General features: G+C 35.7%; 1 protein-coding gene across 1 annotated transcript in view; it reads left to right on the top strand.

Annotated features, from left to right (window-relative positions):
* TMEM135 (transmembrane protein 135) overlaps positions 1–14,313 on the top strand; it is a 347,914-nt gene extending 333,601 nt beyond the window's left edge. Inside the window, exons 12-15 of the mRNA XM_036747191.1 lie at positions 5,941–6,017; positions 8,528–8,626; positions 9,446–9,513; positions 12,271–14,313. Of these exons, the coding sequence (XP_036603086.1) occupies positions 5,941–6,017; positions 8,528–8,626; positions 9,446–9,513; positions 12,271–12,403 (377 nt within the window). The 3' untranslated portion in view covers positions 12,404–14,313. The remainder of the gene's footprint in view (positions 1–5,940; positions 6,018–8,527; positions 8,627–9,445; positions 9,514–12,270) is intronic.
* The last annotated feature ends 391 nt before the right edge of the window (positions 14,314–14,704 follow it).

Below are 14,704 nucleotides of genomic sequence, written 5' to 3'. Positions count from 1 at the left end.
GAAAAAGTATATGTGTGTACATATAAATATATGTGTATCCATATATATTCAGTTCCTCTATATATAGTATATACATAAAATACACACACTCTCTCTCTCTCTCCCCCCCCTTTCTCTCTCTCTCGCGCGCACACACACACACACACACACACACACACACACACACACACACACAGCCAGTGTACTTTTTGTAACAGACCATGAGTCAGGCAATCAAGTGGTACACATATTAGTTCAAGCTTCATCCCTTTGACCAGAGACAAGTCCAAAGAAGATCAGTGTTAGATAGGACTTAAGAGAATATCTCACTTAACCTATACCTGAGCAGAAATTGCTAATGCAATACCCATGGTCACTTAGCATCCACTCAAAGACTTTTAGTCATAGGAATCCCACTGTTTCATGACTCCATTCCACTTCCTAGTCTTTGGGAAACTCTTCCTTTTAATTGAGTCAAGTTGTTTTTCTGCAGCTTCCATCCTTTGTTCCTATTTCTGCTTCCCGGGGCCAAATAAAATATATCTAATCTTCCTTTCACATGACAGCCTTTCAGACCCTTGAAGAGAGCTATTATGTCCTGCTTAAGTTTTTTTTTTTCCTGTAGACTAGACTTCCACAGTTCCTTTAATCCATCTTCATATTTTACAGTTGTTATCCTGTTTCTTTTTAATTTAAATTTTCATTATGAACATAACAAATTCTGCTCTCTCCACCTATCTCCTGGTCTACCCTGCCAGCAGGGAAAAGAGAAACATCATTCCATCAGCTCTCCTCCCCTTACCCTCAGCTGTCTAACACCCTAAGAAGATTCTACCCTGAGGTCAAACCCCTGATTATGTTAATTATCCACTTGAACTTGTTCATTAATGATTAATAAACTCCTTCCCAGTCATAGACACCCCATTGCAATGATTCTGAACTCCAAGTTGTTATTATTCAAACCCTCATATCCATCCCCTCCTATTCTCTCTTTCATTCCCATCCCTCTTAACCCAACCCCTGCTATGTCCAACTCTAAACCCACACACTCCTTCCACTGTGCTCTCCATAATGCCTGTTTTTTTTAGGTAACAAGCTTGCTTTCATAGTAAATCTTTTACTTTCCCACACCTTCCATCTTTTGGTTCTCACTGAAACTTGTTCCCTCCTGATGCCACCCTTCCCAGCACTGGCATCACTTTTACTCATTAACTAATTCATTGGTTGAAGTGGGAGAATTGGAATATGCCTTGCTCCTATTGCTACTTCCAAACACCTTCTATCACCATCAAATAGTGACCTCTCCTCCTTTGAGGTTCATTCAATCCATATCAACCACCCAAACAAAATTCTGGTAGCTATTGTCTGCCAAACTTTAGGATGCTTCCCTTTTTCCTTAAAGAATTCAGTCCCTGATTCATAGTCTTTCTCTCCTCTCCAACTCTTGCCCTTGTACTAGAAGACTTCAGTAAAATTTTTTTGTTGTTGTTTAGTCATTTCAGTTAAGTCCATCTCTTTATGACCCCATTTGGGGTTTTCTTGGCAAAGATACTTTAGTGGTTTGCATTTCCTTCTCCAGCTCATTTTACAGATGAGAAAACCGTGACAAAAAGGGTTAAGTGACTTTGGCCAGATTTGAATTTAAGCCCAGCATTCTAGCCACTGCACCACGTAGTTGTCTCTTGATATTTACTTGATTTTCTGCAACCTTCTCTACCCAACCTGAGCAGATCTTATTATCATGCTTAAATGCACCACTTCCATGTTCATGAATTCTGAAATGACCTTATTACAAACTGTTGTGATTACATCTCTCTCTCCGCCTTGAAACCTTAAAACCTGTTCCTCATCCTCCACTATGACTTTCAGTCTCTCTACACTTCTGGTCTTTCCTAGACCATCACTCCAGCAATAACTACATTCTCCTCTCTTTACCACTTTGACCCCTTAGCAAGCCAGTTCAACTCTGCTCTGTCATCTTCTCTTGAATCTTTTGCCCCCTTATCCTATTGAATATCTTGCTGTGCTAAACATCCTCCTTGGATGACTTCTGCCTTCTACTGCTTTCTCTCCTACTCACTCATGTTCACTCATGTTCTGCTAAACAAAGCTAGGGAAAATCATGAAACCATGCTGACTAGAACTGTTATCAGTTTGTGCTATGTAATCTTGATGGGGCCCTCAGTGCAGCAAGGCAATCCTTTTACGCCTTCCTAATTAACCGACTGTCTCACACCACCATGACAACTTTTCCAGACCTTTTCAAGCCTCCTCATACCTTTCCCTCCCCTTATCCTCTGTACAGATAATCTTTTGTGTATTTCACTGACAGAATTGAGATGTTTTGCTGAATTCTCTCTTCTCTCCTTCATCTCACATTACCCAGGTGCCTTTTGCCACGATCCCTTCATGTCTGTCTCACATAAAGAGGAAGCACTTCTCCTTGCAAAGACAACCCCCTCTCCTGCACAAATGATCCTATTCCATCTTGTTTTTGCCAGCACATTGCCCCTTTGTCATCCCTGTTCTCTCTCCTGTCTTCAATTTCTCCACGTCCACTCACTACTTCCTTACTCTTTACAAACATACCCATGTCTTCATCATCCTTTAAAAAAACCCATTACTTGAGCTGTTCCTTATTTGAACCACTTTTCCCCATCTCATATCTCTCCTCTTTTTTGTGGCTAAACTCCTTCCATGAGGAGATCATCCACAATTGTGGGCTCCATGGCCTTTCCACTCACTCTCTTCTTGTCTACAATCTGGCATCTGACCTCCTCCTTCAGTGGAAAGTGCTGTCTCACCTTAAGTCCATCATGTTGGCTAAGATGACAAAAAAAGGATAATGACATCCTGGATGGGCTGAGAGAAAACATAGACACTAATACACTATTGGTGGAGCTGTGAACTAGTCCAAACATTCTGGAAAGCAATTTGGGACTATTCCCCAAAAGCTATTAAATTTATGCACACGAAAAAAAAAATTATGCACACCTTTTTACTCAGCAATATTGCTACTAGATCTATACCACAAAGAGATCAAAGAAAGAAGGAAAGAACCCATATTTTGTGTGTGTGTGTGTGTGTGTATGTGTGAGCTCTTTTTGTAATGGCAAAGAATTGGAAATTGAGGAGAAGCCCAATCTGATTTGCTAGTCTGCTGTAATCTGATGAGGTAGGCCTCAGAATTATTTTAATCTGAGTTGTTTATTACTTGTTATTTGGAGCGTTTTTTTCCTTTGGTGGTTGAGGATTTTCATTCCTTTTGTAAACTGCTTGTTCATGTTCTTGGACCATTTATCTATTGGACAATGGCTCTTGCTCAATATGTACATATATATGTATATGTATACATATGTGTGTATATGTATATATGTATATGTGTGTGTATATATATATATATATATATATATATATATGTATCAATTCAACAGTCAAGTCAGTAAGCACACTTACTATATATCATGCAGTATGCTGAATGCCAGAGATATAAAGAAAAACAAAAATAGCCCCTACGTTTAAGGAATTGACTTTCTAATGGGGAAGACCATGTACAAATAACTCTGTATGTACAGGTCATATACAGGGGAAATTGGAGGAAATCTTAGAAAGAAGACACTAATATTTGGGTGGGAGACAGAGAAAGGCTTCTCAGAGAAGGAAGAATTTGAGCTGAGTTTTGAATGAAGCTAGAGAATCCAGGAGGCAAAGGTGAGCAGAGAGAGCGTTCCAGGCATGGTCACAGTCATTGAAAGACACAAAATTATGAGATGGAGTGTCATTTTGTAATGAATAGCAGGAGATCGTACCAGATTAGTGCTATACCAGTCCCACTACCAAAGGACATACTAGACAAAATGATAAAATTCATTTAGAGAACCATAATATCTACAATATTGAAAGAAATAATGGGAAAAAAGTATAAATGAAGGGGGATAGAACTTTAAGCCCTCAAATTATAAAGCAGTATTCATATAATCTATTTGATGCTGGCTTAAAAAATAGAAAACTTAATCACAGGAAGACATCAGACAGGGAAAAAATACAAATGATTGAATTCAACCCACTCTTCAATAAACTTGAGAACATAAATTTTTCTGGTAAGAATTTCAATACTTTACATTATTCATAATAAAAATATAGTGGATATTAAATATTAAACTGAGTATTGAATTTTTGTATTAAAGTTTATTGAATATTAAATTTGAATTTTAAATGGTTGGTTATTAAATATTAAGTATTAAAGTTCAGACCATAAAAATTAAAACCAGTCCAAATCAAGTATCTTTCTAGCTTTGGCTAGGGAGAGCATTTGTAACTAAACAAGAGATTGTAGATAAAACACATATTTTAAACTTTAAATCCATAAATATTTATAATTATTTCGGCTATATGAATTTGAAAAGCTTTTATATGAACATAATTAATACAACTAGAATCAGAAGAGACGCGGGCAATCTTTGCATCAAAAGAAGATTATCCAAAGAATATAGGGAACTAAGACAAATATATTATACCAGTAACTATTCCCCAGTAGATACAAATTCAAAAGCTATAACAGTAATTAGCATTTCTAAGGCATTTTATGGTTTGCAGAGCACCTACAAATATCTCATTTTATTCTTAACAACAACCCTGGAAGATAGGTACTGTTATTGTCTCCATTTTTTTCAAATGAAGAAACTGAAGCTGAGAGAGATTAAATGGCTTGCTCAGGATCACATAGCTAAGAAAATATCAGCTGTTGGATTTGAACTCAGGTTTTCCAGACTCCCAAGTCCAGTGCTCTATCCACTGTACTGCTTAGCTGCCTCAACAAACTGTGTTTAAAATAATTACATGCTATTATTAACCTTAGGAAAGATTATTCCAAATCACTAACAATGAAAAAAATACTAATCAGAAAAACCTTGAGGTTTCACCTCACAACCAGAAAATTAATAAAGATGATAACAAATGTGAATAATTGCTTTTGGAAGGGCTTTGGAAAAGCAGTTACACTAATACACTGTTGGTAGAATTATAAAATGGTCCAATTGTTTTGGAAAACAGTTTGGAGCTAAGAGAATGATTAAATTGTCCATACCCTTGGATCCAAAGATCACAATGCTACACTTACACCCCAGGGGGGTCAAAGATTTAAAGTCTCAGCTGCACCAAAATATTCATAAGTAACACTTTCTGTAGCAGCAAAGTATGGGAAACAAAATAGATGTCCATCCATTGGAGAATTGCTAAACAAATTATAGTACATCAATATAATGGAATATTAACATAATGGAAGCTATTTTGAACATAAGGAATATAGATAAGCATGAGAAAACTTGTGGCAACCCATTCATAGTGATGTAAACAGATCCATGGGAAAAATATACAGTAACTACAATAATATAAATGGAAAGAACAAAAAAATGCTAATATTACACACCATGTAATATTGTGTAATATTAAACACCAACTTTGCCTCTAGAGAAGAATTGAGAAAGCACACCTTCCTGGTTTCTTTGCAGGAGTGAAAAATTGCATATACTATCAGACTCAGTTGATATGTAGGATTAATGTCACCAAACTTTTTATTCTCTTTCTTTGTTAATTCTTTGTCCCAAGTAATAGAACTCTAGTTATGAGAAGAGGGAAGGATATATTTGGAAATATAGGCAATATAAAAATGAGATAGTTTTTTTTAAATTCAGAAATCAAAAAGATTTTTACAATATATAAAAAGGTATTTTGTGTAAATGAAGATGAATTATTGGCTGATAAATTGATTTTACTAAGTTTAATATGAGATGCCTTCTCTCTTTCCAAACTTTAACCTCATTCATAAGTGCCCAGGAATACTGTTATCAAGATCTGCTACAACTACAAGTAGCAATGTTTATGATCTGGGTAAAATTATTGAACTGTGTCAAATTAAACATTTCAGAACTTTCTCAATATTTCCTTTGTGGTTTGTTGTAGGGTTTTTGGCAGGTGTATCAATGATGTTTTACAAAAGCACGACAATCTCCATGTATTTGGCTTCCAAACTTGTAGAGGTAAGCAAAATTCTTTATGTAGATTATTCTAAAATATGTGTTCTCGGTCTGACCATTGAAGCATGAAGAAATTGTGTATCACAAGCACAGATTCCAATGACTGTCATGAAAAAACTATAACAGGGTTTTACTTAAAATTATTTTAAGAATTTATAAATATGTCCTGTGTCATAGGAGCTCAATATAAACCTATTAAAGGATGCTTTTCTTCTTTTTTTTTTTCCTGTGACTGGCTAGTGTTTTAAACCAAGCAGTAGCATATTCATTTCCTTCTTTTCATTGTCATATGATCTTCTGATCTGGGCATAGGCCATTAGCCCAAAAATGTGTACTAGAAAAGGGGTTCTCCAGTAGTGGAATCTCTGGAGCATTTAATTTGTGACTACAAGGAATTTTGAACTATTTCTTTCCTGTAGAAATAGGACTTATTTTGTATATTTTCATTAATATGTAGCACAGAGTTATCAAATTCCCTTTACATACTTAAAAAATAGTTTTCAGCATTCTTTGATATGATTTCCTTACATAAATTCAATAAATAAATAAAAGCTACAATTATGTAGTGAAAGTCAGTACTGTGGTCCTAAAATAGCTATAGGCATAACTAAAATAGCTTTATATGCAATGTTTTTTAGAAATCTATGAATCTGTCCATAAGTATTTCCTGCTTACTATGTGACCAGCACTTTGTGAGGTGCAAGAATTAGAAAACCTTAGATTTGGAAGAGCCTCAGGCAACTGAACATAATCTCCTCTCAAACATCCTTGACCTGGTGTCCTCAGGACTCCCCTTGATGTCCTATAGAGATGGGGAATCCACCACCTGTCAAAACCACCTGTTCTGGTTTTGAACACCTCTAATTTTTAGAAAGATTTTCCTCACATTAACCCCACATTTGCCCCCTCTTTAACTTTTACTCATTAGTTTTACTGAGTTCTGCCCAAACAAAACAAACCTTTTCTACATACTAGTTTTCTAAATACTTAAAAACAACTAACATCTCCTCCCTTCCATCCTCCCTCTCCCATTTCCTCTGTTCTTAGTCACTTAATCTCCATTTCGCTTAATGATCCCTTACATAGTCTAGTCTAGTCTAGTCTAGTCTAGTCTAGTCTAGTCTAGTCTAGGGTCTGCTCACCACCTTCTCAGTGCTCTCTAGCTTATCACAGGTGACACCCAGAACTAAATTCAGTACTCCACTGTAGCCTGACCAGGCTGTATCACCTCTTTGTTCTGGATACTCTGCTTTTTTGTAACATAAGCTAATATCACACTAGCCTTTGAGGCTTCTGTGTCATCGTGTTTACTCAGAGATCATATTCATGTAAACTGTTTTTGTCTAGCCAAACTTCCTTTAGCCTTTGCTTGTGAAGTTTCCTTTTTAGTAGAAGTATAGGATGGTCCTTTGTTTGTTTGGACCTGCATTCCCTGGTATACAGAACTCATGGTAAGGAAACTCCTTCTCCCAGTGCAAATCCACAGCTCTTGTGTAATCTAATAATTTTAGAACACTGAGAGGGTAAGTGGCTTACACAGAGTTATACAGTAATGTATATCAGAAAAAGGGCTTAAATCCAGGTCTTCCTGACTCCCAGGCCAGATTTTTAGTTATACTTTTGTTTTTTGGCAGGGCAATTGGGGTTAAGTGACTTACCCAAGGTCACACAGCTAGTACATGTGTCAAGTGTCTGAGGCCGGATTTGAACTCAGGTCCTCCTGATTCCAGGGCCGGTGCTCTACTCACTGTGCCACGTAGCTGCCCCAGTTATACTTTTAATTGTTAAATTTTATCTGTTTTTATTAGATTTGTCTATTGTCCTAGTCTCTTTTGGTATCTGTCTGTCACCCAGGATATTGGTTATCCTTTGTAGCTACATGTCGTTTAGAGATTTAAGAAGCAATATTTCTAATTTCATCCAAGTCATTTCATCCAAAAAGAGATCTCTGGGGTGATCCACTAGAAGTGTAATAAGACTTTGGTCCTTCACTTGGAAACTATATGATCTAGTTGGGCAAACAAAGCTTAGACTCAAGAAATAATTAGGAATCCATTCATTTTATATCCCAAGGAGTTTCAGCATTTCTTGTAAATTATACTTTTACCAAATTTATTTCTGCATCTGCATTAAATGATTCATTAATATAAATGCAATATAATCCTCCACTTGATTATCTGCAGCCTTATATTCTCCTTGTTTTGTCATGTGGAGCTTTACTTCTCAAATAAAATCTGACATCTTTGTAAAAAGGGAAAATTTTGATGCTCCTTTTTGTACTTCTTGCCCATAGACCAACCAGACTCATATTAGCAGTTTGACAAAGAAGTGTTGTTATTTTTTAAAATTACTGCTGCTTGCAATGTTCTCTGTTTTTGTTCATGGTATATTTGTGTCTCATGAGGATTTTTGAATAGCAAAAAGTTTGTGATATCACAACTAATGTCAAACATGGTACTATTTTTATTTAAAGTGGCATCATTTATAAGCCTTGCATTGTGATTATTTTGTAGACCATGTATTTCAAAGGCATTGAAGCGGGGAAAGTTCCTTATTTTCCTCATGCAGATACCATCATATACTCCATCTCCACAGCAATTTGTTTTCAGGCAGTAAGTATGCCTTTTGAAATGGGAAATGGGATTGTTTTAGTTTCTAATACTTATTACATCCAGTAGAAAAACCTAGAATATTACCAGACATGCATGGTTTCACTTATCTTCCAAGCTAAGGACAGGAATCACTAAGAATATGAAATATTTTCCTGAGTCAGACCTTGTTATGTGAATATGCTGCTTCTTGAATTGATATTAAGTTCAGTGTGAAGGTAGTTTAGAACTCTCCTGTATTGAATAGTCCACTAGGAATAGAAGAATTTTCTTGTGCTTTCCAAGCCAGTAGAATATTCCCAAAGGGACAATATTGGCAGTATCACTGTCATACCAATAGCGTACTCTAGTACTGCTAGCAAGAAAATTAAATTTTATAGAAATAACGGCTTTCATTTTCTTGTTCCTATTCTCCCAAAGTTCTGAGACCACTTTTATTATTATGTTAAGGTAATTGCAGACCACCTTTGGAGGGGGTTTTGTTTTGTTTTTTGAATTGAGGGTACATTGATTCATTTATTGCAGCTAGTAAAGTACTGAACAACCAGTAGTTGCTAAACAAATACTTCTTGAAGTTGCTGACTACCAGTTTAATTGTTTTCTAAAGGAAATATTTAAAGACTGTTGGAATCCATAAAGAGTATCCTCGTTATCGTTAGATAAAACACTTAATAGATTTAGCATTGCTATTGTTGTAGCTATTAATACTAAGGTGTCTTGAATGCAAAAAAAAATTAAAGCTAGGCCTGCCACGTCTTGTAAGCCTGATTATATTTTTGTTATATCCTGCAAGAAGTTTGATGGTCAGTATTATTTTCTTAGGCTGTCATGGAAGTTCAGACCTTGCGACCATCTTACTGGAAATTCCTTTTAAGGCTCACCAAGGGCAAGTAAGTGACTAACATAATTTAAATAATTTAAATATCCTCAAAGGGAAAATTCTCAGTTCTCTTATATAGAAAATTCATAGTTCAGATGGATATTTCATATGGTTCAGATCAGCTAACCTTATCGTTTCTCCACTCCCTACCCAAATTAACTCAGAGAATAAACAAGATATGCATTTAGTGAACATGATTATATCTTTCCTCATCCTTATAGATATTTCAGAATTGCTATTGGTTGTAGAGTAATACAGTGTGATTTTACTGAAAACTATTATATATTATATACAAAATATATGCATATATGTAACAAATATATTCCTAATTTCATAAATACAAGGCTTCTTTTTCTTTAAACTTAACATGTTAAGAATATTAGTTAAAACTCTACATCCAAAATTGTACTAATTAACAATTTTAGAAGAAATATCTCTAGTTCTACAAACATCCTTCTGAACCACATTTGACTTGTTCTGTTCCATTCTTTTATATTTTTAAAGATGGACACTATACACCCTTCTTCAATAGGTTTAAAATTGAGTCACTCATACGGTATAGCTATCTCTTTTACAAAATTAAGCCCCTTTTCTTTAATTCTTTCCCTTTGAAGATAGAGAAGAATGGCAAGTAATGTTCTCTTCTTGAAATCCCCTCCAAAAATGTGAATGTAATTATTAATTTGACCCTCAGTATTCTTTTTTAAGCCTAAGTTAACGCAGCTCCTTCAATGTCCCTTCATGTTTTCAACTGTTTTTTTTTTTTTGAGGGGGGAAGGCCAGACAATCGGGGTTAAGTGACTTGCCCAAATTCACACAGCTAGTAAATGTGTCAAGTGTCTGAGTCTGGATTTGGACTCATCCTCCTGACTCTACTCACTGCTCCACCTAGCTGCCCCCTTTTCAACTGTTGTTATATTTTTCTCTTGACCTTTTCTGATTTCTCTCCTGTTCTTTCTTAAAATGTAGTGATGTGGACTAAGGGGCCAAACTAGGTAATATAATATTAGCCTTTTAAAAATTGCAAAATGGTTACAGTCCAGGAATTCAGTACGAAAGTAGTGTTAGTACACCCTATTAATTATTTTGGTGTTCTTTATTTGAATTGTTTATGTTTGTGTGTGTATTTGTGTTTCTTTTTAAATAACTTTCATTATTAAGTAATAAACAATTATCTTTGTGTTTCATCCAGCCCTTTTTGCCCTGTAAGCCTACCTTGGTTTTGTTTTTTGTTTTTTTTTTTCCTTTTCAGTCTTGTTTTCTTAATATCAACTTACGTAGTTCATCAAACACAGCTTGATGGTCCAACTGCGTATTTATAGCCTTCTTGCAGAAGCCCTTGACACAGTTTTATGGGTCACTATCTCCTAATTATATGCTAATGCTTAGTGTCCATGCCGTGATCATCTGATGATCATGTAGCTTTTTGAAACATTCTTTATTTCCTTTCTTCCACTAAGAAGTAATTTTCTGCTCATAAGTGGTTGTATATAAGCAAGTAGAATCCGAAATGAAACCATGACTTATTTCCACCAGAAACTTGGATTCCACCGCTCCAACCGCATTGGACTCTGTAAGGGGTGCTTTTGCCTTATCTTGCCCAGACTTCTGTCTCTTTTCTTGGTGGTCTCCAAACTCCAAAACTCCAAGCTATGGCATGTACCGTGTACCTCCCCCTACTTCCAGCACCCCTTTATCTGTTATCCCATTAGAATTTAGCACAGTGCCTTCTCCCACTTCCTTCCCTTTTCCGTTAATTGTTAGGTTATTCAGATTAAATGATACTAATAAAAGGCAGGTATCTTTTCTATAGTCTTACATCCCTTAAAAGTTGAAAATCGGAGCAGCTATGGGGCCACGCAGTGAGTAGAGCACCAGCCTTGGAGTCAGAAGGACTTGAGTTCAAATTCGGCCTCAGACACTTGACAAATCTTGACAAGCAGGGCAAGTCACTTAACCCCAATTGCCCTGCCTTCTCCCATCCAAAAAAAATTGAAAATCCATGTTTGCTTTTAGTGCCACACCAGGAGTTAGGAAGACTACTCTATCAGATTTTAACTCTGGCACTCACTTGCTGTGATCCTGGGCAAGTCACTTAACTCTTTTTGCCTCAGTTCCTTCATCTCTAAAACGAGCTGGAGAAGGAAATGAAAAACCACTTCCAGTATCTCTGTCGAGAAAACCCCCAGGGTCATGAAGAGTCTAACATAACTGAAAACAACTGAACAACAACAAAAATATTTGCTTTGACTTTAAATATTAACACCTTTTTTTTTGAAAGAGAATGAGAAACTATTAATATATCTGTAAAGACATTCATTTGTTAGAATGTGCTTAAATTTACCCTGTGAGCTCATTGGAATCCTAAATTTAGAATCTCTATTATTGCTAATTTTTAAAAAATATGATGCAGTTCATTAGAAAGTTCTTCAGTTGAGATCTGACATCTGATAGAATTGTTGAGTTTCAAGCATCTTGAGATTCCATAACTAATTATTTCCTATATAAAGTATTAGTTAGTTGATTAGGAGAGAAGAGTGATTTCTGATAATATTTGTAAAACTGGCACATAGTAGAGTAGGCCTATTCCGTTCCCATTCCCCTCCATGTTTCTGCCATTGCCTGTATCATTGGCCAGCTTAGCCTCAATGTAGCTCTGTTTCTATCAGATGAGCAAAATGAATCCAAATGAAATATTATGAATAACTTACTCGATAGTGGGATTCACAAAGTGCACTTGTTTACACTCTCACCATTCATTTTCTAGGTTTGCATTGATGAACAGAAAAGTCCTTGATGTGTTTGGTACTGATGCATCTAAGTACTTCCAGGATTTCACACCCCAGTTGGATCCAAGATATACTACTGTGATACCAGACCTACCCATGGAGCTTTCTTGAAGATTATTCCTTACTATGACTAAATGTGATTATCATTTTCATCTGAAAAGTTGATTGAGTTGGACAGAAAGAAGAGGGCCCATGTTCCACTTCAGTGTTATTTCAATGAGAAATGCTTTTTATTGATCATAAATACTGAAGCTTTCTAGGAAGGTGTTGCTTAATAATTAAGCTCCCTCCATAGCCAGAATATGATTGTGGATCATTGTAGTATTCGACAGTATGGTAGAATCTTGATTAAATTATGTCCGTGAGTAATGGTAAATGATCTCGAGAGAAATGAAATGACATAAAAATATGCTTAAAATAATCCTTTACATGTATCTTTAGTTCATTCCAATATATTTCTTGGTGAGCCTAAGAGTAGTTCCACATTTGAGAGTTTATGAAGGATCACGAGTACACAAATTCGATCTACTGTATTTCAGTTTAATTTTTCATTTGGCAACTGGGGTGGTGAATGCCCCATATTTAAAATAATTTCAAAAGCTGCTACTTGGTCACTAAGTAATTTAAGGGAAAAATGGCCATTTTGTTTCAGGGTTACAGAGGTATCTTTTACCATCTGATTAAAAATGGCAGTAACATCATCTTTAAAGCTCTGTTGTTAACACTGATAACTTCACCCTTCCTGATGATAAGATGGGCCATTTGGCAGTCTAGTTAACACTTGATCCACATGGAAGGAAATCATAGTTTGTCAAGTGGAAATTGTCATATCTGAGAAAGCCGAAATGCAGTGTTTGAATATTTATGGAAGCATTGCAAGTAAACACTAAAGAAGTTACTTTTAAAAGTACCAGCTTCCTGTAGATTAATTGCACTCAAATTTGTTAATAAGGATTGTATTCTTCAGGGCTAGGTTTTAATGCCATTGCTGTTCCAGAAGGGATCAAAATATTGTGGAGCAGTCTTCTAAGAAAACCAGCTTAAGCAAATTCCTAAAGCCGTGTTTGTTCACGTTCAAGTGTGTCACAAAGGCAGTGAGTTGTTTTATATTGATAATGACAGCTACTGACAACGTGAAATGCCACTGGTTGCTAAAAATCAGTTTCTTGACAAATTTGCTTCAGATTTTGTACTGCCTTTTTCCCATTGTCACCATGTTTTTCTGTGTTAGAATAAAGTAGTGACAAAATATAGTCACTGCTAATTATGAAAGTTAGTTCAGAACAGCTGTGGCTGAAATATGATCACTCTTTAGAGCTTTTCAGGGAAAAGTTGAACTTTTCTGAGCTAATAAAGCTTGGACACTTGTGATGTCTGCTGTGAATGGAACATATAATAAGAATGACTATATTTTTTTAATACAATTTAGTTGCTGAAAAGTTTGTAGCCCATTGTAAATTAATTATGGAGTAGAATCTGTGTTGCGACTGGAATTGTAACCCTGCCTTTAAAATACTTAATCCCACATATTCAGTTTCGTAAGGCCTGTAACTCCATCCTCTGTTGTTATAGCAAACTGAGACCCAACAGAAATCAAGACATTGATGGTAACATAGTAGAGATCTACATTGGTTTCATCTAAATACTTTGTTTTGATTAACTCTGTAGAGCTGAGTTGTGCCATCAGGACATTCTAGTAAGAGATTGTGCCAGTTTCTGACTCCAGATTGTATTAACATAGTTTTAAAGTTTTTCCTCATTGGAATCAACAAAATGATAGACTCCATACTAGGAGTTTAAAACTATTAAGCGTTGCAATAACCAAGAAGCATTGCTGTCTGCATCTCTTGTTTCTTTCATTCAGAAGCCTTGGTTATTATGCTTTTTTGTCATGTAAAAATAAAATCCTTTTGATCCGTAAGTTATTATTTTCATTGATATAAAAAGATCATTTGTTGGAATGACTTAAGTCCTACTGTAATTTTCTTTCTGAGATTCTAGAGTAAAATATTTGCTGCTTATAAAGATCCAACTCTGTGATTTACTTTTATTAATAAAAACTAGTAAATAGGGGTTAAGTGTTAGTCCTAAGTCCTGTACATCTTAAGTGTTCCTTGGAGGGAGGGAGGAAGAGAACAAGCCTGTGAGTGTTCAGAAGAGTTCTGAGGAATGTGAAAAAAAGTTAGGTTGGCCTTTTCCCTCCTGTACTTCACTGAAAAAATGGCCAAAGTGATCCATTTGTTTATTATTTTCAGGGTTCCAAGGTAAAAATCCTCATGAGCAAAAGTCATCCTATTAAAAAAGTTTCCCTAAATTCTAGTAATAAGACATTTGATAACCTTCACCATTACCTAGAATCCTGTACCATTCTCTGTGTTGTTCCTTTCTCTTTTACAGATACTCCTTGCATAG

Source organism: Trichosurus vulpecula, chromosome 2 (assembly GCF_011100635.1).
Source record: "Trichosurus vulpecula isolate mTriVul1 chromosome 2, mTriVul1.pri, whole genome shotgun sequence".
Classification (NCBI taxonomy): Eukaryota; Metazoa; Chordata; class Mammalia; order Diprotodontia; family Phalangeridae; genus Trichosurus; species Trichosurus vulpecula.
Note: the sequence above shows the minus strand (reverse complement) of the source record. Positions and strands in the feature narration are given on the sequence as shown.